At 36.6% G+C, this 24722-nt stretch overlaps 1 protein-coding gene across 8 annotated transcripts in view; it reads left to right on the forward strand.

Annotated features, from left to right (window-relative positions):
- PDE10A (phosphodiesterase 10A) overlaps nucleotides 1–24722 on the forward strand; it is a 102145-nt gene that overhangs the window by 71101 nt on the left and 6322 nt on the right. For 6 of the 8 annotated variants that reach the window (XM_039348920.1, XM_039348919.1, XM_039348925.1 and 3 more), the window contains 6 exons: nucleotides 1885–2071; nucleotides 7175–7317; nucleotides 9420–9503; nucleotides 15322–15417; nucleotides 16554–16704; nucleotides 23141–23296. In XM_039348920.1, coding sequence (XP_039204854.1) covers nucleotides 1885–2071; nucleotides 7175–7317; nucleotides 9420–9503; nucleotides 15322–15417; nucleotides 16554–16704; nucleotides 23141–23296 — 817 coding nt within the window. The remainder of the gene's footprint in view (nucleotides 1–1884; nucleotides 2072–7174; nucleotides 7318–9419; nucleotides 9504–15321; nucleotides 15418–16553; nucleotides 16705–23140; nucleotides 23297–24722) is intronic. The other 2 variants (XM_039348921.1, XM_039348926.1) reach the window with 1 other exon arrangement.

Here is a 24722-nt window from a genome sequence, read left to right on the forward strand (position 1 = left end):
GTGATCTGCCACTTGTCTTCCATCAGTTCATCCAGAGTAGTCTTGTCTTCTTTTTCATGGAAGATCTCTGAAAAAGAGGGACTCTGTACAGAAAGGACTCAAATTCTAACCCAAACTTTTAAACTAATCTGCTCTGATTTTCCTCTGGAAAAACAAATCCTCTATAGTCATAGTTCTTTCGGAATTAGAATACAGAATATTCCATCCACTTCTAGAGGAAATCATGGCTTATTCCTCCAGATGTCTTGGAGGTAATTAAACATGTGATGTATTGTCCTGGTTTTTGTTCTGGTCTTTTTACATCCCTGAGGTGAATGTCCTCATGCCTATAAGGGGAGAAAAAGAAATTCTTATGTTCTGAATTTCAGTTCTTCTCATAGGCAGGAAATCATTCTGCCCAACTTGTGAGTCAACCCTAATCCTCTCTAACCATTGATACTATTGATTTAGGTGGCCAGTTCTTCTATTTTAGCAAGCAATTTATTTTTTAATTTTTTGGGTTGATTTGCCTATTATAATCTCCTACCTTGGCATTACCTTGGAGATCTAAAGAAGTCCTACCTCCTTAGGAAATGCCTCCTAGCCTTGCCTATTCAGCATCAGAGGCTGGACTTTTTCTGAACTAAATGCCCTCCCACAAGAGCAACATTTCCAGGTAAGAATTTCTTTTTTCCAACACTGGATATAAAGTTGGAACCCTGATCAAAGTTAGAGAACATATTGACCTAAGAACAGGAAGCGTTCATGGGTGTCATTTTAAGACACAGATTGTTTAAAAGAAACAGCTGTTTCCTTTAATGTAAATAATCCCCAGCTACCAATTAAGAAATAAAATATATTTATAGTTTTGCATTAAAACTGATGTATGTTTGCTGAAGGTTGTTTTCTTTATGAATTAATATGGGAATTGTATTGTCCCTTTAAAGTATTGTTGCCAGGAGAATGAATGCTAAGTAATTGATTTTTGAAAAGCTCATTCATTTGTATATGAAAAACATATACAGTTAATAAGGTGGTTAAATAATAGGCTTTGACATACAGTATGTTTAACTTCTGCTTAAGCTTGCCAGTTTGTCATATTGTCATGTTACACGTCTAATAGATTCATGAAACTGCATTGAATATAGTTTTCTGCACAGAATGTAGTTTCTCACTAGGATAAACCACTTATTTACACCACCGCTTTGGCTTAATGAGTTATATTATTATTTTTCCCAAACACTTCCTCTGGTCAACTGCATCCCTAAGGGCCAGGGACAACTTAATATGTGTATCCCATACATTAATGGAGTTTCTTTATTAACTGGAAGATTTCTGTGGTGAAGTATACATTAGGATATTTCCGGATCAAATCAAAGCTGATAATAAAGTCAGGGTGACTTTAGATATTGTCTCAGTTTAATCCCTGTTTGAAGTACAGAAATAATGCTGTTGACTTTGCAAGAATGTTATGTGTATTTTAACAAATTAATGTATGTGAAATAGTTTGAATAGGAGCAGAAGAATTCTAAGATTCATGTGTTTCTTTCCTTCACATCTTTTTCAATTGTCTTTATTTTCCTACATCTTGGAAAATATTGCTACCACGGTTGGCCTCCTTTACTAACTTTTGGAAAGGGATATTATGGTGAAAAATAAGAAGTGGAGTGTTAGATCCACTGGAATAGCAACTGGTGATAAAGATTTACACTGACCTCTAAAGGATGGCGTTTCTTTTGTGAAGGAAGGTTGACAGCACATGACACATCTATGTGACTTCCCAAGGGGATATTGGTTTACTCACTAAAAAAATGTTCAGTACTATTGTTAATAAAGTGAATGCATTACTATGAAATGAATGACTGTTTTCCTTTTCTTATTCTTTCCTTCCTTTCTATTTTCTAGGGAGGTAGATCTCTACACAGGCTATACAACAAGGAACATTTTATGCATGCCTATTGTGAGTCGAGGAAGTGTTATTGGTGTCGTGCAGATGGTGAACAAGCTAACTGGAAGTGCCTTTTCTAAAACCGACGAGAACAATTTTAAAATGTTTGCAGTCTTTTGTGCTTTAGCATTGCACTGCGCTAATGTAAGTTTTGTCCTACAAAAATAAGAAGGTGAAACAAAATAACATTATTTTTAATATAATATTTTGTTGTTGTTTATTGCGAAGTCGTGTCCGACCCATCGCGACCCCATGGACAACGTTCCTTCAGGTTTTCCTGTCCTCTACTATCTTCTGGAGTCCATTTAAGTTCACACCTACTGCTTCAGTGACTCCATCCAGCCATCTCATTCTCTGTCGTCCCCTTCTTCTATTGCCCTCAATCTTTCCCAGCATTAGGCCCTTCTCCAGTGAGGCCTTCCTTCTCATTAGGTGGCCAAAGTATTTGAGTTTCAACTTCAGGATCTGGCCTTCTAAAGAGCAGTCAGGGTTGATCTCTTCTAGGACTGACCGGTTTGAACGCCTTGCAGTCCAAGGGACTCGCAGGAGTCTTCTCCAGCACCATAGTTCAAAGGCCTCAATTCTTTGGCCCTCAGCCTTTCTTATGGTCCAACTTTCACAGCCATACATTGCAACTGGGAAAACCATGGCCTGGACTATACGCACTTTTGTTGGCAGGGTGATTTCTCTGCTTTTTAGAATGCTGTCTAGATTTGCCATAGCTTTCCTCCCCAGGAGCAAGCGTCTTTTAATTTCTTGGCTGCAGTCCCCATCTGAGGTGATCTTTGAGCCCAGAAAAATAAAATCTGTCACTAACTCCATTTCTTCCCCATCTATTTGCCAGGAATTGAGAGGGCCGGATGCCATGATTTTGGTTTTCTTAATGTGGAGTTTCAAGCCAACTTTTCCACTCTCCTTCTTCACCCGCATCAAGAGGTTCTTTAGCTCCTCTTCACTTTCTGCCATTAGAGTGGTATCATCTGCATATCTTAGGTTGTTGATATTTCTCCCGGCAATCTTAATTCCAACTTTTGTTTCATCTAGCCCTGCCTTTCTCATGATGTACTCTGCATATAAGTTAAATAGGCAGGGCAACAGTATACAGCCTTGCCGGACTCCTTTTCCAATTTTGAACCAATCAGTGGTTCCGTGTCCGGTTCTCACTGTTACTTCTTGACCCGCATATAGATTTCTCAAGAGACAAATGAGATGGTCTGGTACTCCCATCTCTTTAAGAACTTGCCACAATTTGTTGTGATCCACACAATCAAAGGCTTTTGCATAGTCAATGAAGCAGAAGTAGATTTTTTTCTGGAACTCCCTAGCTTTCTCCATGATCCAGTGTATGTTGGCAATTTGATCTCTAGTTCCTCTGCCTCTTTGAAATCCTGCCTGTACTTCTGGTAGTTCTCGATCCACATACTGCTGGAATCTAGCTTGTAGGATTTTAAGCATAACTTTACTAGCATGTGAAATGAGTGCAATGGTGTGATAGTTTGAACATTCTTTGGCATTGCCTCTCTTAGTACAATGAGTGATTACAAGTACTAAACTGTTTCTGATATTGTGGGCTTGTTTGTGTTAAGTTCTTGATTTCAAATATTTAAACATTTTTATTTTGTTGATGAGGATAATGATGATGATGATGTGCCAATAAGATGGTGTTGATTCTTAATTATCAATCAATTTTCTCCAGGATGATTTACCTCAAACCTAGTTATTTAGGTCTTCCAATAGTGCACCCATCATTGCTTTAATAGAATCCATCCATCTTGCTGCTTATCATTCTCTTCTCTTTCTATCCATCTCTTAACCATGATAGACTTCGCTGGTAGCTAAGCTTTCACATAAAGTACCCAAAGTATAATAATTTGATTCTGATTATTTGTGCATCAAGTGGTAACTCTGGGTTGATTTTTCAGTTACCCATTTGTTCGTCTATTTTTGGCTATCCATAGATTTCCCAGGAGTCTCCTCCAAAACCAAAGTTCAAAAACAGCAATCCTATTTATATCCTACATTCTCCAAATCCAACTTTCACTTTCATAGAGTGTCACAGGGAAAAGCCCAGTTCTGAACTTTGTAGGTGAAGACATTCCAGCATCTTAAAATCTTTTCCAAGGCCTTCATAACCACCCTACTAAGTGTTAGTGTACAGGTAGCCCACGACTTATGACCTCAATTTAGCCCATAATTTCTGTTGCTAAGTGAGACAGTTGTTAAGTGAGTTTTGTCCCATTTTATGACCTTTCTTGCCACAGTTATAAAGTTAATCACTGAATTAAGTTAGTAACCCAGTTGTTAAGTGAATCTGGCTTCCTCATTACTTTGCTTGTCAGAAAGTCACAAAAGGTGATCACATGACCCTGGGGATGTTGCAATGGTTGCTAAGTGTGAAAAATGGGCATAAGTCACTTTTTTCCAGTACCATTGTAATTTCGAACAGTCATTAAACAAATGGTTATAAATTGACAACTGTACAGATGTTGACAGATGTACAGTTGACAGATGTACAGAATAACAGAATTACAGAGTTGGAAGGGACCCTGGATGTCTTCTAATCCAACGTTCTGCTCAAGCAGGGATACCCTATTCCATTTCAGATGAATAGTTGTCCAATCTCTTCTTAAAAACTTCTAATGTTGGAGCACCCACAACTTCTGGAGGCAAGTGATTTCACTGATTAATTGTTCTAACCCCCACTATCTGTTTTTAAAGTTGTCTTTATATTTAAAACTTAGCCTACATTTTTCACTTTCTCTATGACTTTGATTACCTATAGCCTTCTCTCAGCCAACCTGGAAACATCCAGTTTGTTTTGTTGTGTCCAGTCTGGACTTTGGCTTCCTGATTTGTGTCTTGATTTCATATGAGGACAATGAGATGTTCCGGATATCTTGTTTTTCAAAGCATAATCCTTCAAATGCCTTTAATGATCAATGAAGTACATATTGACTTTCTGATATTCTTTGGCTTTCTCAATTATTCACTGTTCATCAGCAATAATGTTACTGCTCCTTGGTTTTTTCTACAACCATCTCCCCTTTCATGTTAGACTCTAGTCTGAGTTGGATGATCCTAAGCATTATTTTAAAGGCATGGAAAATGAATAATATTTTGTAATACTTTACACACTCTGATAAGTCTTCTAAGTAAACTCCCAACAGCTGGCCATATTTGCTGATATACTTTGGTTGGAAGTTTTCAGATTTTCCTTTTGTTCCTTGCCATATATCTGCAGATATTCTATCACTTCCTGCAGCCTTCAGACTGGTAATAACAGAATACTGATCTAATGTTATCCTCTAGTATTACAGATTCTTATAAGTTGGAAGTATCTTCAATATCTCCTTGGATTTTAACAGAATAATAGGATACACATTTCATCTTTGTCTGATCTTCTTCACTTACTGTCTGTACATTTCCATCCTTTGTATATCAATTAAGCTTGGAATCTCCTGAGCTCTGAGAACTTTGGGGAAACTTTCTTTGTTTTCCTGTCTGTTTTCAGCAAGTATAATTGAATACGCATCTTGTCCGTTCTAACAGCTCTCTAAAATTCTTTGTGAAGTTCCTTTCTAAGATGTTTGCTTTCTTGACTATGATTTCCTCTTGGCAATTTCCACCATTTGGTCTGACATCCAGTTTGCTTTCTTTTATTTCTTGGTTTTCCCTTTCATAATGCTTCTTAGCAACGTTTTGATTTCATTCCACAAGTACACTAGTTCCCTATCAATGAGGTCCAGGACTTCACACTAATTCCTAATGTTCTTCTTGTAAATTGGGGTATGGGTGTGTGTGTGAGGTTGATGGTAAAGATCATATTGCAAAAACTGATTGGCTTTGTTCCTCTGCTTTAGTTTGGCTTGGAATTTGCACATAATCTGTTCCACAATAATCCCTTGGCCATTTCTTTGCAGTAACTGAACTTTTCCATCTCCTTGTACCAATAATATAGTCAATTTGTTCTCTGTGTACTCCATCTGGTAATGTTTTGGTTGCTGGAAGACTGTGTTACTACAACTAGCAATTAAGAAATCATTGGATTAACAGAAATTGGTAAATCATATCCTATTTCATTTCAGTTTTCTAGGCCATAATTTTCTCTGTAATATTTCTAACGTTGATGCTGTAGTCTTCAGTTACAAACAACACATCTTGTTTTCATGTTCTGTTGGCGTCATGTTGACTTTAAGTATAAAACCTGTCAACCTATTCTTCTTTTGCATCAGTGGTTGGAGCATAAATCTGGACAATAATTATATTAAGGAGTTGCCCATAGTCTAATTAATATTATTTGGCCATTGATTGCATAATAGCCAAATATTGTTCCTAATGTGTCCTTCCTATCCTTCCTTCCTATGCTACAACCTTCCTATGCTACATCCTTCCTGACTTATAAAAGCAGTACCATTCCTTCTTTGATATTGTGTGTTGAATGATGAACAGTATGATCTTCTGACCGAATGGATCCAATTTATATCCAGTTCAATTTGGTGATAGCTAGCATGCCAAGGAGTTGTTGATTCATTCCATCTTCCACTGTGTTGAGCTTTTCCATGTTCGTGCTTTTTGCATTCTATGAACCCATTGTAATTTTGTTTTGCCATTTCAGTTTTTCTTTTCCTTCATGGCAACATCAAGTACTAGGCTCCCAAATGCTTTAATCTAGTAACATCATAATTACCAAATATCTTCAGCCTCTTTCTCAGTAACATGTTGAGTATTATCTGACCAGAGAGGCCTATCTAATAACACTACATCCTCAGTCACTTTATATTTTCTATTCATGTTACTTTATTGGGAGAATAATGAAGTGGTTTACAATGCCTTTTCTTTTGTGGTAAAAAATGGTGGTGCCTTGGCAATTCTCATTAAGTGATCATCCATTTCCAGCATCTTCCTATATTGCAGATCTCTAATGGTGCCTATTTGCTTTGGCTGGGCAGCTGGGATGATCTTCACACCTTGATTATGCTGGAATTATATGCTTTTGGTATATACTTCTGGGATTGCTTAGTCATCCCTGTTAGGAACATGTCCCCAGCAAAATGAAACAGCCCAGCAGGCTATAAAGGGGAAGAAAAACAAAACAAATTATTTTCTGTTAAATTATGTCTGATTGCTCTTCAGAAATGGCCTGTTTGGATAGGTGTAACCAACAAGAATAACTTTTTAGTTTGAAACCTTAGGATTTTTGTTCTATAAGAGGAAATACAAATTTCTTCCATTAAATCATGATTTCAGATGTATCACAGAATTCACCATTCAGAATGTATATATCGTGTAACTATGGAGAAGCTTTCATATCACAGTGTTTGTTCAGCAGAAGAATGGAAAACTTTAATGGATTGCAAACTCCCACCACAACTCTGCAGAGAAATTGAACAGTATGTTTTTTACAGTATATTTTTGACATTGAAGTAGATCTTGGTAATTATTGTGAATGTAGTAGATGTTATTGTTAAAGGGCCAAATATTTTAATATGGATGTCTTGTAATAGACAACTGCAAGCAATTAGGGAAGGAGATTGGATCATTGTGGGCCAATTTAATCCTTTCCTCTAATCTTTTCCTAAGGAATATTCTTTCATGCATGTGAACACACACACAATACACACATCCAATTGTCCTATTATTATTTCAAATGGGTTGAAATATTGTATAAATATCAGTTTCACCTGTCTAGCTTATTTTTCAGTATTGAGATTTCCTTTAAGCCTATGTTTCATTAATGGCAAGGAAACTGTTGATAAGTACTTCACTGGCTATTATTGTTATGATCAGCAGATAATGTCCCAAGTTTGTGTCCTGATAAATATGCAGATGCTCAGATATGCTGGGAGTATCCCATGGTTCCATAATAACCATGATATGTGTAAACAGAACAGTTGATTTCAGATCTCTGCTGCATAGTATTACAGGGGTCCCCAACCTCCCAGTCTATGGACCAGCACCAGTCCGCGGCATGACAGCAACTGGGCCACACAAACAAGCAAAGCCCTATTCATGGGATGCAGGCAATAGACAAAACCATGCCCCCTCCGATCCGTGGAAAAATCTTTCTCCATGGAATTGGTCCCTGGTGCCCCAAAAGTTGGGGGTCACTGCACTATTGTGTTTCTAATGCACAGGGTATTATTATTATTAAGTTCAGGGAATTGGAATAGAACATCTGCTGTACACAAGAACAATGCAGGCACAAATAGTATCCACAAAATTGGCAGCTCTATCGTTCTGATCCTTAATGTGAGGTTATGGATATTGACATTACAAAACATAACTGAATAACAAGATAAAATATAATGTGAAATGTTTGGATTACATTATTTCATTTTACACTGCTTATGACACATATTTACTATTTATTACCACCTAAATATGGTACACATTTGTTATAATCAAAAGTATATTTTATTATAATTATTGATTATATATAACCAAGAGTGTCAATCCTTAGTGGCTTCTACATAGACATTGGATGATCTGTTTCCAACCTTGTGCTCCAGGACTTTAGACTACTGTAATTGAATCCACCTGTCTTGTGCTGGTTGTCCTCTTCTTCTCTGTCTTTCTACCTTTTCCACATTATAGACTTCTCCAAAAAAAGAAGTCTTTGTATGGATCCAAAGTATGATAATTTGAACAAGTTATTTGCACTTTAACTAAGAAAACTGAATTGATTTTTTTGATAATTGTTTTCTTGATTATTCATTATAGTCAAGATAATGATTTATTATAATTATTATTTTTTATTATTACCATAATTTATTCTAATTAAACATTCAGATTTCTAAATATTTATTCATTATACTTTATATGCAGCTTTTCTTTTTCAAAGCTTGGGAAATTATATTTTTCTTTACAATTTTTTTTTGGGGGGGGGGAAGGGGATACTCCATAAGAGTTTTCCTTGTTGGTAGTAGAGGGTTTTTAAAGTTCTGTTAGATATCATAAAGAATACATTCTTCTCTATTCAGCTAAGGAATTTAGAAATATGTTTAAATAAACTTTATTTTTAAATCATTCTTTCAATAAACTTTATCAGGGCACTTAATATATATTTAATTGGATCCAATACTCATTCATAATGTGTCTGATGGAAGTGGACTTCTTCATTCCTTCCATTCATAGTCTGAAAATAGTACATAAATTATTTGGGAGATTGGTGATAGATGCTATGGAAGTGCCCCTCTTTGAAGTACCATTATTCTCTTTTCCCATACCAATGGTTTCATTTATTAAGTTCCAGAAATCCATTTTTGTTTTGTTTTTAAAGAACTAAAGTCATTAATGCATGAGATGTTACATATTTCTGTATATTTCTGGTAGAAGCCAGTATGAATCAAATATGCATTATTGCTACTTGAGAGAAAGGACTTTTTCATGTTGAAAAGAACTCTGATCAATGAAATTAGCATTGTATATTCATACTTTTAACAAATATGCAAGTAATTTATTTCTTCTAATTTTATATTTCTTATTTTAACAGATTCCATTTTGACATTGGTCCTTATGAAGATTTTTGGCCAGCAATTTTTGTCTACATGATTCATCAATGTTGTGGAGAAGGCTGGTATGATCTCTTTTTTTAAAATTACAATTTTAAAATATTTTTAAAGAAACATTTGTATTAACTTTTGGAGCTCTACTGTTATTTGCTTTGGGTATATGGGATCAAAAAATCCTATTTCCAGTTCTACTTTATCATTCCTGTTATCTAAAAGTATGAATTCTGTTTTTCTGTCAGAAAACAGTTATCTTCAAGTCTGAAAAATTTTGTATCATATCGAATTGTGTTTTTAGTTCATGAGAGTGACTGGATTAAGGGTTATTTTCATGTAGAAGCAATGATTAATTTTTTTTAGATAAGATGACCCGAGTTATGCATATCTTCTTGTGTAGTTGAATGATTAAATTAGTTTGAAACATCAGTCTTTTTTTTTTTTTTTTTGGCTACATTGCCTGTGCACCAACAGCTTCCCTCTCCCACTGGCAACTAGGAGGTTTATGTTCAGAATTCTGTAATCTAGTACTAGAATTTGGATGAAGAATAATTAAGATGAACTCCTTTGGATCGACGAACATGAGTGAGAAAAATAGCATATGGGCTCTAAAGACTAATAACTAGTAAAGCTAGGGGCTTTTGAGAAAAGGAAAATAGTTCTACTGATATTTTATATTGAAAGTGGAGGAAATGACCTTTTTTCTATTTTTCTCAAAGATGGAAGAATAAAGACAAACGTGAAGGTCAGAAAAAAAATTACTTAACAAATTCAGAGATATGCAGTTGGATTCTTAATGATAGGGTTGGGCACTTCTTGATTTTCCCAGTAGATGATGCTCTATATGTTCAGAGTATTGGGTACTTATAGGCAGGGAAGTAAAGCTGCAGCACTGAGATGTCACTATAAAAATAACTTGTCATGGTGATTTTATATACATAAAAGCCAACTAATAGATTGCATTGCAATAAACATGCAACCAACTTTACCCCAAATGTTTTACATTTAAACACATCAGACATGATCCAGCTGTTCAAGATCATGTTTGGGAACTCTGATACACGCATGGATGGATCTTTGAACTAGAGGTGTAAAAATGTTTCAAAAGTGTTCGCAGAAGTGCAGAGAAAAGTTATATTTTCCCCCTATGATTTGGGGAAAAACAGAAATCTTTGAAGATCTTTTAATTATATTCTAAATTTATTTCTCTAAGAAATGAAATGCATTACGTCTATATTAGCACATTAAATCATTATTTTATTGTCTCTGACATTTAAAGGTACATCTTTGCACAGCCTGAAGCAGTGGGTGTATGAAGTGATATCTTTTAATGAATTAAAATTTGACTTTCTGCTTGCAGAAACGTTTTCAACCTGGTAGATATCTTTGTTAATAGAAGGAAAGTGATTTTCATAGATCAGACCTTCTTCATTCAGATCCCCTATTGCAGGGGTAGGCAACCTTGGCTCTTTTATGACTCGTGGACTTCAACTCCCAGAATTCCTGATCTAGCATGGCTCAGCTTGGAAACCTCTCCCTTTCCCCTCAGCATAGCTGGCTCAGGAATTCTGGGAGTTGAAGTCCACGAGTCATAAAAGAGCCAAGATTGCCTACCCCTGCCCTATTGCATTCCATGATGATCTGACGGTTCTCCCAATCTGTTGGAGAAGATTCTTATGTAGCACAGAGATCAATGGAGAAAGGAGACACCAAATGAAATTATTATATTCCCTTTCTTTTCAATCAATGAAGGCACTTGCTGGGTCAAAAACTCTTCTGAAAACAAGTTTACAGTTGGTTCTTCAGTATTTCTGTACATAACATTTCCAGATTTCCTATTCCTACACAGACATCCATGACATCCTAGAGCTAAGCTCTATTTTCGTAAGCCCAGAGAGATGTTTTCCCACAGTACATGTCCATAGGATTTACTGTTATTTATCAGTTGCTTTTTAGTTCCATTGGTACAGCAATGAAGCCTCCCAGACTTGAATGTAGAATGTGTTGTTAGGACTGAAAACAACATTTTCAAATTCAAAACTTCATTTTGAATGCAGAGCAACATATTTCTTTTTTTAAATTATTTTTTTATAAAACGGGTATTTTAGAAAGTAAAAACAATACGAATTTAAAGAAAACGGAAAGAAAAGAAAAATAAAACACCATATTTCTGACTATACTATAGAGATTCTGTTCAGTCTGCGTGCTAGCATATTCACTGTAGAGCCGATTCTTTCTGCTTTGACTTTATCTTTTTTATTTTAAATGTTTTTAATGATCGCCATAGCTTACTATAAAGTGATCTTTTTTTAAAAAAGGATAAAGTAGTATTGTATGCAATAACTTGAAGCCATTCACTTTTGCCATGATATTGTTTTACCTATAATTTTCTTATCTGGATTTCCCAAACACATCAAATGCTGCCTATGCCTATGGGTGATCTGTGCTTCCATTTCTACTTCATGGCAGCCCCATCTCTGGTAAGCATGATGTGCAGGCATTCTGGTCCCAAGAGGGAAAGGTACATTGGATCTGGTATGGATACACTTACAGTACTTGTCAGTGGCATCTTAAAAAAACCCACCATCTTTTCTTGATTCCACATGGTAGCTTCCAACTCATGCGCTGTATTGGCTACATGCTCATGTATTGGCCCATATGGACCTGTAGCTTGGCAGTTAGGACACTTGATAGGACTTTCCATGTTGTGGAGATGCAGATTAATGGCCTGCAGTTAAACTGTGCTTTTTACTTGTGCGGTTTTTTTTATGCTCCACACTGTCCTTCCTTGTGTTTAGCCAGTTCAGGTGGGAGCTTTCATTTCTTGACCCACTTCTGGATCTCTGCTACTATGTTGGTATCATGTGTTGCTGATAGGTACATTGAATGTGCCCTCATCAGATCCAAAGTATCTTACCTGCTTCAAATCCAACTACTAAACATGTGATCTGCACCACATGTGGGTCAAGAATACCAGTAGCTCATAGATAGAACAGTTGCCCAAGACTCAAGGTCTAGAGTAGACAGACTAATCTAAGCATAGCTTGAATTGACTCCAAGAAAGCCTACGACTCAATGCCACACACACATGAACCCTCTAATGCAAAATCAATAGGACACTAAGAACCTTCCTCAATAACTTAGAGGGACTATGGAAGACAACTGGAACTGAGTTCAAGACAGCATTGAGACATCAATCATAGCAGCACAAGAACAGGCACTAAGCACCAGAATCACAGATATAGGTGTCTTTCATAGTGGGCAGGACCTAAGGTGTAGACTCTGCAGAGAAGTCTCAGTGACAATGCAATAAATAGCTGTAGGGTGTAAGATTAATACATACTAAATGTCACAATCAAGTAGCTGGCATTGTGTACAGGAACATCTGCACAGTGTGTAGGTTAGACCCTCCCAAATCCTGATGGGAGATACCTCAGAAAATCATGGAGAATAGGGCTAAGATTCTGTGGAATTTGACAGATCCAGAGGGACAGGCAGTTACTAACCAATCAACCAGACATTGAAATAATAAACTTCAGAGGATAGTGATGTTGATAGATGTAGCTGCGCCAAGTAATCACAACAAAGAAAGGAAGCTGGAGAAGTACAGAGCCTGAAGGAAAAACTAGAGAGAATGTGGAATATAAAGACCAAAGTGGTTCCAATGGTGGTAGGAGCATTCAGGGCTGTGACTCCTAAACTGGGAGAATGGCTTCAACAGATCCCAGGCACAACATTAGAGCTCTCTGTTCAGAAGATGCACTGCTAGGGAGCAGCTAATATCCTGCACAAAACTGTTAGATTTCCAGGCCTCTGGTATAGGACTTAAGATTGAGGAAAACATATACCCTTCATAGGGGTGAGAAGGGAATATATATAAAAGGCACATACATATGCATGCAGTGCTTATGAGTAAAGACTAGATGTTCTTAAATAGTGACTTAAATTTCAAAGGCCCTTTAAAGGAGTAACCAGAATTAAAACAATATGGTAAAAGTCTGCCTTAAAAGGCTTTTATATTGAGAATGTTTATACTTTAAAAAAAAAAAACAACTCTCCAAATTTCTGTTTTTTAAAATTAGGAAAATGAAAAAAAAAAAGAAATCAAGAAAATTCCCCCTACTGTTTCCCCCCCCCCCCAGGCTTTCATATCTCTAGTTTAAGCAAGAACTGCTCCATTTATTCAGAATCAAGAGAAATAAAGTAAAGGAACAATTCCAGTTTGTGCAGATCTCCATGTGTGCTTCAGAGCCCTGCAGAGCTTTTGATTGAGAGTTATTTTAAAGGGTTTTCAGCCCCCCCTATATTTTTCATAGTATGACTATACATGTATATGCTTCTGTTACTATGTCTTTAGTGCTTATAATCAGAAAAAAAATAAGGGGTAATTTTTTGGGGTAAATATTACTCCACTTGACAGAAACCAGATGTGGTCTCTGGGAGGCATGTATTATCAAGGGTTTCTGTCTAAACAGAGCCTATTGGGACTGAGTCTATAGATAGGTTGCATAGATTAAATTATTTTTGCAAACAGAAATGTTATTGCATTAGCATTTTTAATTAAGCTGAGGATATTGAAAATAAATTGCCTGAAGTGGTATAGGGTTTCCTGCCTGAGCATGGGTTTGGACTAGAAGACCTCAAAGATCCCTTCCAACTCTATTATTGTTATTGTTATTAAATTTCTCAATAGGGCAGGAACTTATACATATAGGACTTTTTTAATGTTTAGAACCATCTACAGTAGTTTACCAAATAGAGGGAGGTGCAGAAGGAAAAAGCTTCCTCTGTAGACCAGATCTGTCTCTGTAGCCACATTACACAAACTTCCACCCCTAATTTGCTTTTCCTATCCAGGAACAAACATTATTTGAAATAGAAGTCTGATCTATATTGCTTGATCATGCAGTTGGGTTTTTCTTTTTAAGTTTTCTATGGAAAATTTTAGGAAACCCATACTTACATAAAACTGATGAAATGATCAATTCACATCCTCTGTTTTGAGAAAACTGGGATCCCCGTTGAAGTTCTCTGATTCTGAAAGCTTTAGCGATGGTCTATGGATTTCTTAACTGGAAGAGGAGGTATTTTAATGCCCCATTCCATCTAATTTTTGAAATTATTATCATCAGTAAAACTGCCTATCATGAAATGATCATACACTTGAAATTCTTTTCCTGTTTATTTTGGAAAGCCAGAGGATTCTACTTATGAATGTCTTCAAAGAAATTGACTTCATTGAAAATATTCAGATGTTTTTCAACATATTAGAATGAATTTATAAACAATCCCCTCTGAGAAGATAGATACTTATAGGATTACCATTTTAGCCTATATATCTGTAATAAAAGTTCACTTTCTCCTCAAATACATTTATATAAATATTTAATGAGGTTTATGTGGGGATTTTGCTTTTTTTAATGCAGGCATTTAGTTTCTGCACTTTAATTTTCTATACTTTAAATCAGTGTACATTTTTAAAAAAATAACGTGACTTTCACTGTCAGAAAGACCTATAATTTGACTGAAAGGGCTGTAGATTCAAAGGTATAATTCTAGTTTTTGCTTACTCAGATTGGGTTAAAAATTTCAGCTTTGATTTAATTGAACATTAAAGTAACCTCCGTTGGTTAATGTAAGCATACATCCTTGGAAATACATTCCAGTGACATCAGAAGATGTCTAAGTGCATTTAATTGAGGCATTAGCTATATAAATAGCAATAATATTACCACACATTTTAAATTATTTGAAAAGATTAAGCGAACCAAGTTGTAGCTTTGATATTTAAAATGTGTTCAACAATTAATTCTTAGTTTGAATTGTAAGCATAGTGGCAAGGCAGTTCTCTTTCCTGCGATGTAAGTCTGCCCCATTTTGCACATGCAGGATGAACAGAGGTCGAAAAGCTAACAACAGAGAAGATGGCAGTGCTATGATGTCAGCATTGAGCCTTTATATGGAATCTGATATTATGGAGGAAGGGTAATTAGAGCTTTTAGCCTGGACACAGCTTTGAAGAGATGCAGTATGTGTGTGTACATGTGTCTGTGTGTGGCTGGGTGGGGGAAATGTGAAAATACATTGGCTGTAGGAACCAAATTCTTGGAAAGTAGGGTTCAATCTAGCATTGTTCTTGTGACTATCTCTTAAAATGCTTACCCTAAAAAAAAAAGAAGAAGAAAAGAAAAAAAAAGAATTACTTTCTTTTTTAGGGTTCAAATTTCAGGGTTATAATTGAAAGCTCTGTAGGACTCTGACATGGACATGCAGTTCTGCTGCTCCATTCTCACAAGTGAGTTAGAATGTGCTTCTCAAAATATTTCAGTGGCACGTGCAAAAGAGAAGAACATCAGCTCTTTTTGTGTTTATTCCCACACTTCTCACACATGTGCAGTGAAATTGCTTGAGACTAAAAAGTATATGTTTGCTTCCTTAGAGCAAGCATATACAGGTATATTTCTAGTAGATACAGATGGCAAAGTAAAGCATAGATTCTCAAAACTTCCTTTGTCTTTCACTAATCCATCTCCCACAAAGGTATTAAAGACAGCCATATTTTCATTATACAAGCAGAATAATGAAGGCGCAAGTTTATTTCCTTGCCTTTTTTTTAATGTAGCATTCAATGTCTTCTTTTCCGTTGATTTGCTGGCAGGTTAGGCTTTGTCCAGCATGACTTAATTTCTGCTAAAAATAGTGGCATTTTTAAGAGAAATGTGCCCTAATTGTTTTCAGCCAAATGCTTTGAAAATATGAAGAATGCAAGAGAACTTATCTGACAAAAGAATGGAGAACTTATGATGTTTTGCATCATGCGTATCTGCAACATATGAACATACATCATTGTGCTTTGAGTGGAAATGAGAGAAATGGACATTTCTGAATTTATGCTTGAATATGCCTCTTACTTTTTTCAGTATAACCTCTTGCCTTTTGCTTGCAGTACAGTAGAACTTAATTGGCCCAACTGATGAGAAAATAAATCCATTAAAAATTCATTTTTTGTAAAGTTATACTGATATATATATATATATATTTAAAAGTAAATAGAAGTTTTGATTGAAAGTACTCTTTTTCTTCTGAATGCTTCATCCAATTCCTTTTTTCTTTCTTTCAAGTTTTGATCTGGAAAAACTATGTCGTTTCACGATGTCTGTAAAGAAGAACTACCGTCGAGTGCCCTATCACAACTGGAAACATGCCATCACAGTTGCACATTGCATGTATGTTATTCTTCAGCACAACCACAAGACTTTCACAGACTTAGAAGTAAGTGTAGATTCCCCCCCCCCCCCAAAAAAAATCAAATACAAAGCAGAAGTAAAATCTGCAGAAACCACTTTGAAAATAGGACAGCTTTGTTTCAGGCCAGATCTGAGACTTACGGATCTTGCTGTAGAAAAATCCCCACCACAATTTCCCCATACACATTCTTGGAGTGCAGCTTTTTTCCCACTATGCAAATAAACAGAAATATTTTACCCATCAAGGCCTTCTTAGGGCAAAGTTTTCTCATACAGGGCAACCTGCCACCAAGACTTTTTTTGGCTAGTGTGGCTTTAATTTTTTCTTCTGTAACAATTGTTGTGACACTGTATTGACCCCTATAAACCAGGTCTGTTTTATAGAATTAGTCTATTTTGCTTCAGAGTAATATTGTAATATCTCTGAAGCAACCCATTTTAATTGAATATTTGGGCTTTATAGAAATATTGGCACATTGCTGATATAAATGAGACTGAGCCGTGGTGGCGCATTGGTTAGAATGCAGTAGTCTGTCCACAGCCAGGATTTGATTCTGACTGGCTCAAGGTTGGCTCAGCCTTCCATCCTTCTCAGGTTGATAAAATGAGGACCCATTCTAATAATATTACTATTATTATTAATAATAATAATAATACTCAAAAGGTAGACAAAAATGCCAAATCCAGTTTGAACATCTGGCTGACTGTGCGATGATCAATAATAATAATAATAATAATAATAATAATAATAATAATAATAATAATAATAATAATAATAGAAAAAATGGTTTGAGATAATAAAGAATAACAGCACCAAATTAAGATTAACCTTTGAAACTAATCTTTAATTTTTTTTACAAGAGTAACAATTATAAAATTGAGTTTTAAAAATAAACTCAACTCTATGAAAGACTGATGCTCTCTGTGCTTGGTGGTTTACTTGCAGGCATTTCATTAGCAAACTACTGTAGGCAACATCATCAGTATTAATGAAGTGTGACTATTGACCAAGAGAGACAGGGCGTGATCTTGTTTCTGATGATATTTCAAAACATTATGGAAAAGGCCCTAACAGTTTTTAAGTATTATCCTTTGGAATTGGAGGAAAATATATGAAGTATAGACCCTCTTAATTTCAGATGTCAGACTTAGATTATTAACTGCACTTCTGTATTCATCCATCAGGAGAATCTTATATTAAATTGATATTGATGTAAGGATGTTTATAGTAGAAGAAATTGTTAAGAATTTCAGGTATCTAATGAACCATATTATACATCATAGTTCCTAGACATAATTTTTTGTATTTTTCCCCTCCCTAATCTTTGTACAAAGTGAAAGTAAACTTTGTTTATTTTTTTGTTCAGGATACCAGGTTGTTTGCTTATAGTTCACAATCTTGTGCCAACTTTCTCCTATAATCTTTCTCTGTCTCCTTTCCCTCTTTTGACAAAATGTTACACATTTTGCCTATTATTCTGTGTTTTTGGAAATACCCTTTGTTTTTGCAATATTAGTGCTGCATTTGTTTTTTCAGAAAAACTGTGCTGATGAAGGACTTGTTTCATTGGACAGCTACTCTATTTTATTCACCAGAGAGACAGACTAAATGGCTTTAATGAAAAAGAATTAATTCAGCTGCCATCAGGAGAAATAATAATTATGAAATGTTATGTTTTATTACTACACTGAATTAGCACAGTTCTCAGAATAAAACTGCAGATTATATTACAGTGCAACGCTTGTCCCATTAGAAAATGGAATACAACACCCTATCTCCTGTTTTCAGTAACAGCCAGTTATTAGAGGTGGGAAGTGCCCAGAAGCTGCATTCATGCAGTTTTTGCCATTCCCTTTTGGCATACCAGTGCTAATCAACAAAGTATTCAATGAACTTTAGTTTATGGTTGTTGTTGAACAGGAGAACTGGGGTTAACACATTCAGAACAAGCCAGAATATTAAATCAACTTTTCATTTCATTGATAACTTTCTGGTTAGTAATAGTAATAGTAGTAAAGTTGGAAGGGACCGTGGAGGTCATCTAGTCCAACCCCCTGCTCAGGCAGGAAACCCTACACCATTTCGGACAAATGGCTGTCCAGTCTCTTCTTAAAAACTTCCAGTGTTGGAGCATTTACTGCTTCTGGAGGCAGGCTGTTCCACTGATTGATTGTTCTCACTATCAGGAAGTTTCTCCTTAGTTCTAGGTTGCTTCTCTCCTTGATTAGTTTCCACTCGTTGCTTCTTGTCCTGCCTTCAGGTGCTTTGGAAAATAGCTTAATTCCCTCTTCTTTATGGCAGCCCCTGAGATATTGGAATACTGCTATCATGTCCCCCCTTGTCCTTCTCTTCGTTAAACTAGACATACCCCATTCTCGCAACCGTTCCTTATATGTTTTAGCCTCCAGTCCCCTAATCATCTTTGTTGCTCTTCTCTGTACTCTTTCTAGAGTCTCAACATCTTTTTTACATCGTGGTGACCAAAACTGGATGCAGTATTCCAAGTGTGGCCTTACCAAGGCATTGTAGAGTGGTATTAATACTTCACATGATCTTGATTCTATCCCTCTGTTAATGCAGCCTAGCACTGTGTTGGCCTTTTGGCAGCTGCAGCACACTGCTGGCTCATATTTAGGTGATTGTCTACTAGGACTCCGAGGTCCCTCTCACAGTTACTACTATTGAGCGTGGTGCCACCTATGCTGTACTTGTGCATTTGGTTTTTCTTGCCTAAATGTAGAACCTTGCTTTTTTCACCATTGAATTTCATTTTGTTAGTTAGTGCCCAGTGTTCAAGTCTGTCCAGATCCTTCTGTATCTTAAGCCTGTCTTCTGGAGTGTTGGCTATTTATGCCAGCTTGGTGTCGTCTGCAAATTTGATGAGTTCCCCATCTATCCCTTCATCCAAATCATTAATGAAGATGTTGAAGAGCACTGGGCCCAGAACAGAGCCCTGGGGCACCCCACTACACACTTCCCTCCATATAGATACAGTTCCATTGAGGACTACTCGCTGAATACGGCCGGTCAGCCAGCTACGGATCCATCTGGTGGTGATTCTGTCTACCCCACATTTTTCTATCTTATCAAGTAGTAGGTTGTGATCTACTTTATCAAATGCCTTACTGAAGTCCAAGTAAATCATGTCCACAGCATTCCTCTGATCCACTAATTTTGTCACTTGGTCAAAGAATGCAATAAGATTTGTCTGGCATGATCTATTTTTGACAAACCCATGTTGGCTTTTAGTAATGACTTTGTTTGCCTCTAGGTGTTCGTTGATTCATTGTTTGATTATCTTTTCCAGGATCTTCTCAGGTATTGAGGTCAGGCTGATAGGTCTGTAATTTCCTGGATCCATTTTTTTCCTTTTTTGAGGATGGGAACTACATCAGCTCTTTTCCAGTCCTCTGGTAGTTCCCCTGTGTTTCAGGATCTTTGAAAAATATTGTTCAGTGGTTCCGATATCACATCTACCAGTTCCTTGAGAACCTTGGGGTATAATCCATCTGGTCCTGGCGATTTGAACTCATCTAGGCTGGACAGGTGCTCACTTACCATTTTCTTGCCTATCTTAACTTGTGTTTCTATTTTGTTTTTTGTGGCACTATTTTTGATAGGTTGGTCTGTTTTTTCCCTTTGTGTAAAGACAGATGCAAAAAATGAGTTAAATAGTTCTGCTTTCTCCCTGTTTCTTGTCACCTTCTTGCCACTTCCACCCACTAATGGACCAATCATTTCCTTCACTTTTTTCTTGTTTTTTTACATGTTGAAAGAAGCTTTTTTTGTTATTTTTGACTTTGGTCGCAAGCCTTAGTTCATTTTGAGCCTTGGCTTTCTTCACTTCATCTTTGCAGGCTCAGGCTATTTGCTGATATTCTGACTTAGTTATGTTCCCCTCTTTCCACTTTCTATACTTGTCCTTTTTATCTTTCACTTTGTCAGAGAGTTCTTTATGCAGCCATGCTGGTTTCTTTTGAGAGCTGTTATTTTTCCTCTTTGTTGGTATTGTGCTAGACTGTGCTTTTATTATCTCATTTTTCAAAATTTCCCAAGCTTCGTGAGTTGTTTTCCCCTTGAGGATTCTCATCCATGGAATCCTTCCCAAGCCCTCTCTAAGTTTAATGAAATTAGCTCTCTTGAAGTCCAAGACTCTAGTTTGACTGTGTTCTATTGGTTGTGCTTCTATAATGTTGAATTCTAATATTGCATGATCACTTCCTCCCAGGGTTCCTATGGCTTCAACACCTTCTATCATTTCATCTCTGTTAGTGAGAATTAGATCCAAAATGGCTAATCCCCTAGTTCCCTTCTCTACTTTTTGAGAGACAAAGTTGTCTGCTAGGTTTGCCAGGAACCTGTTTGATCTTCCACTTGGTGCAGAGTTTGTCTCCCAGTTGATGTCAGGGTAGTTAAAGTCCCCCATTACTATTGTGATGTGCTTCCTACATACCTTAGTTAGCTGACTAGCAAAAAGTTCATCTATTTCCTCTGTTTGGTTGGGTGGCCTGTAGTATACACCTATGGCAATGTCATTTCCCCCCCCCCTTTTATATTGACCCAAATGCATTCAAGACAGTTTTTAACATTGTTGTGCTCTATTTCTGTAGAGATGTAGTTATTGTAGCACATGGAGGAGGAGCACATGAATAATAATAAAGAATAAAGAAGCAACATGGAGATCTAACAGAGCAAATTTATTACTTAATCAACTTATACAAATAGTCCTTGGTTAGCAATCATTCATTCAGCAACCATTTGAAGTTATAATGGTGTTGAATGAGTGGTACTTATGACTGGTCCTTGAAGTACCAGCCATCCCAGCTTCCTTGCGCTAATATGATCATGATCCAAGTGCTTGGCAACCGTCTCACTCTTATGACCATTGCAGCATCCCACAATATCTGATCCCCATTCGCAAGCATTCCTGCAGACTTCCACCAGCAAAGTCAATGGGGAAGCCGACAGGGAAGATTGCAAGATGCTCCTTCACTCACACGGCTTTTTTTTCTTGAAACCACGGCTACAGACTCTGAGATCTCACAGGTATCTCATACTCCATAGCATGTGTGTCCCTACAGATTACCCAGCTGCCCACAGTGGCCACCTGCATACCTTCCTTCACCTGGCAGCAGACATCTGTGGCTCTGTTTCCCTTGCACTGCAGCAGTCACTTTTGCACCTGCTGGTCTGCTTCTGAGTCTCCTGGGACTTGGAACTTCCTGCCCGTTTCTGTTCGTTTGAAGCTATGGGGAAGTTGTGAGGAGGTTCTCATTTAATGACCTGTGATCCTCACTTAACGATGGCAAACAGGGACTGCCAGGATGGCCATTGCTAAGCTATGCTTTTCTACTGCATTGCTTAGTAATGGAAATTCTAGTCCCAGTTATCATGCTTAAGCAATGACTACCTTTACAGCTCTCTCATGGGCAGTGCACATAGGATGAAAACCAAGCTAAAACAAAAACATGATGAAATAGTGACCAAAGATAAACCAACTCCAATAATAGAATCATAGTGACAGGCCCACTTAACCTCTACATCCTTTGTCTAAGGGAAAATCCAGGTGCTTAATGACGTATAAAATGCTAGCAGGGAAATAGTCACATGTTTCTTGCATTATTAAACCAAGATACAAATATAGCTCAGACACCTAGTGAAGGTCTAGACCTTAGTTCTCGAGTACTTACAAAATAAACAGAAAATTACATCATTAGTCCATGATGTCTCTCAGGTAGCTAAACTGGGATTTATTTTGAGGGTTTGCAAGAATTCCTGAATTGGGAATTATTGTCTTCGTTGTTGTTGTTGTCGTCGTTGCCATCATCATCATCATCATCATCATCATCATCATCCATGTTTCATTGTTCAGCAGTCCCCATAGTTACTTCTGGTGACATGGGTATCTATATTGATTAATTAATTAAATCATTATCTTTTATATTACCTTGTGTGACGCAACTGATGATCTGGCTGAGTATAATAAACTGCCTCTTATTTTTTAACTTTTTAAAATATATTTTTTATTAAAAGTTGTTATCTTAATATAAAATAAACTACCTCTTATGAACTCAAAATGAGGCTATTATTTTTAGTGGCAGAATGTAACACTTTATGCTAATTGGCTGGGAATCATTGATACTTATTTTGTAGGTTTTCTTCATCCTGTCTCCAAGTGGCTCACAAGCAAAAAGAAAATATAATTATATGGTACCAAATCAGAAAATATAATCTTTAGAAAAAAATGAATAATAATAAAACCTAAACATACCTTTATCAACACTGATTATTCATAATTCTAGCACCGCCAATCATTCCAGGTACAACAAACTCATTCTTGAATCATGTATTTTATACAGTATGTTAAGGGCATCACTAAAGTGTCTGGCCTAGTAGAGAGTGACATCTAGTGGTATAAATATAATTTGAAGTTTAACTTCCTGTCTGCTTATTTTTCTAGCGAAGGGGTCTTCTCATTGCTTGCTTATGCCATGACCTGGATCACAGGGGTTATAGCAACAGCTATCTTCAGAAATTTGATCATCCATTAGCAGCACTTTATTCCACCTCAACCATGGAACAGCATCATTTTTCACAGACAGTATCTATACTGCAGGTAATTCATTGCACTCCATTTTTATGGCTAAGATTTAGAAATCTAGAAGTAGCAAATCTAACTGCAGGAGGTTTGTTTAGATGCTCTATGTCAGGGGTCTTCAAACTTGGCTCTTTTATGACTTATGGACTTCAGCTCCCTGAATTCCTCAGCTAGCGTGCCTGGCTGAGGAATTCTGGGAGTTGAAGTCCACAAGTCATAAAAGGGCCAAGTTTGAAGACCCCTGCTCTATGTGGACACTTCCCCTTTTAAAATGGCAAATCTTCTGCCTTTAAAGTAATCTATCTATTTCACAATTAAGAGCAGAGTATGTTTTTCTAAAAATAAATAAAAGTGCAAAAGTGAAAGTTCAAAATGCAGAGAAAAACGTTTGGTTAAGGGTTAGGATTTATTGAATTGAATATGTGATTTATTAAATTTGTAAAGCAATCTTAGGAAGACTTTAGGTAGAAAAGAAAATTTGCCTTCATTTTACTACCAAGCTTGTATCAGGCAACTTCCATTCATCCAAATTAAAAATGGTGAGTTCTAGTCCTGCCTTAGGTAAGATTTCATGCCTTAGTCATGAAAGCCACCTGGATGACTTTGGGCCAATAACTCTCTTTTATCCCAATCCACCTCACAGGGTTGTTGTTGTGGGGAAAACAGGAGGAGGAAGGTGTATTATGTTTGCTGCCTTGAGTTATTTATAAAGTAATATAGGCAGAATAAAAAAAAATCTAATAAATATCTTCAGGTATGTGAAAGGCTGCCATATTGAAAACGGGGTAGAATTATTTAGAGTTTGTTTAGGATAAAATGGAAAAGTGTAATAGCAGACAGCATTAGATGGAGAAAGTTGAAATAGTCCTAGATAGGAAGAAAAACCACAGCAAAAATGAACATTTTATCAATGTTTAGTTTTTGGTTTCAAATGATCCCAGTAAGAATTGAAGACAAAAATAAATGATTGGCAGAAACAATTAATTATGTGTCATCTAATAAAAAAAATCTAGAATAAGGGTAAGTTCTCAGAAGACTTTATAAAGATCAGGATTGACTGGCAGTAGCAAATTTATTATTGTGCTGTTGAATAACAGATTTGGTGATACAAACATCTGATTAGCTTGATCCAGAGTCCCAGAGAGAATATTAGCTGAGTCAGCTACACCAGACTCCACCTGGGATCAACTAGAAGGAGAGTACCCATTACTCCTATCAGAGTTGGGGAATAATCAAAGTCTGCTGATCATCAGTCAACCCCAGGAGTGAACCTGTTGGGAGCACCTAGATCCTAGATTCTAGGAACTGATGGCAAAGAAGGGGGTGACAAATGATAACATCCCTCCCCCCAGTAGAAACCTCAGAACAAGAATGTTTCTAGCCAGTGGTGACATTTGTCACAGGGGAGATGGCTCATTACCTTGAGAAGACCAGTTTATATGCA

Source organism: Crotalus tigris, unplaced genomic scaffold (genome assembly GCF_016545835.1).
Source record: "Crotalus tigris isolate CLP2741 ecotype Arizona unplaced genomic scaffold, ASM1654583v1 scf7180000018210.256481, whole genome shotgun sequence".
Lineage (NCBI taxonomy): Eukaryota > Metazoa > Chordata > Lepidosauria > Squamata > Viperidae > Crotalus > Crotalus tigris.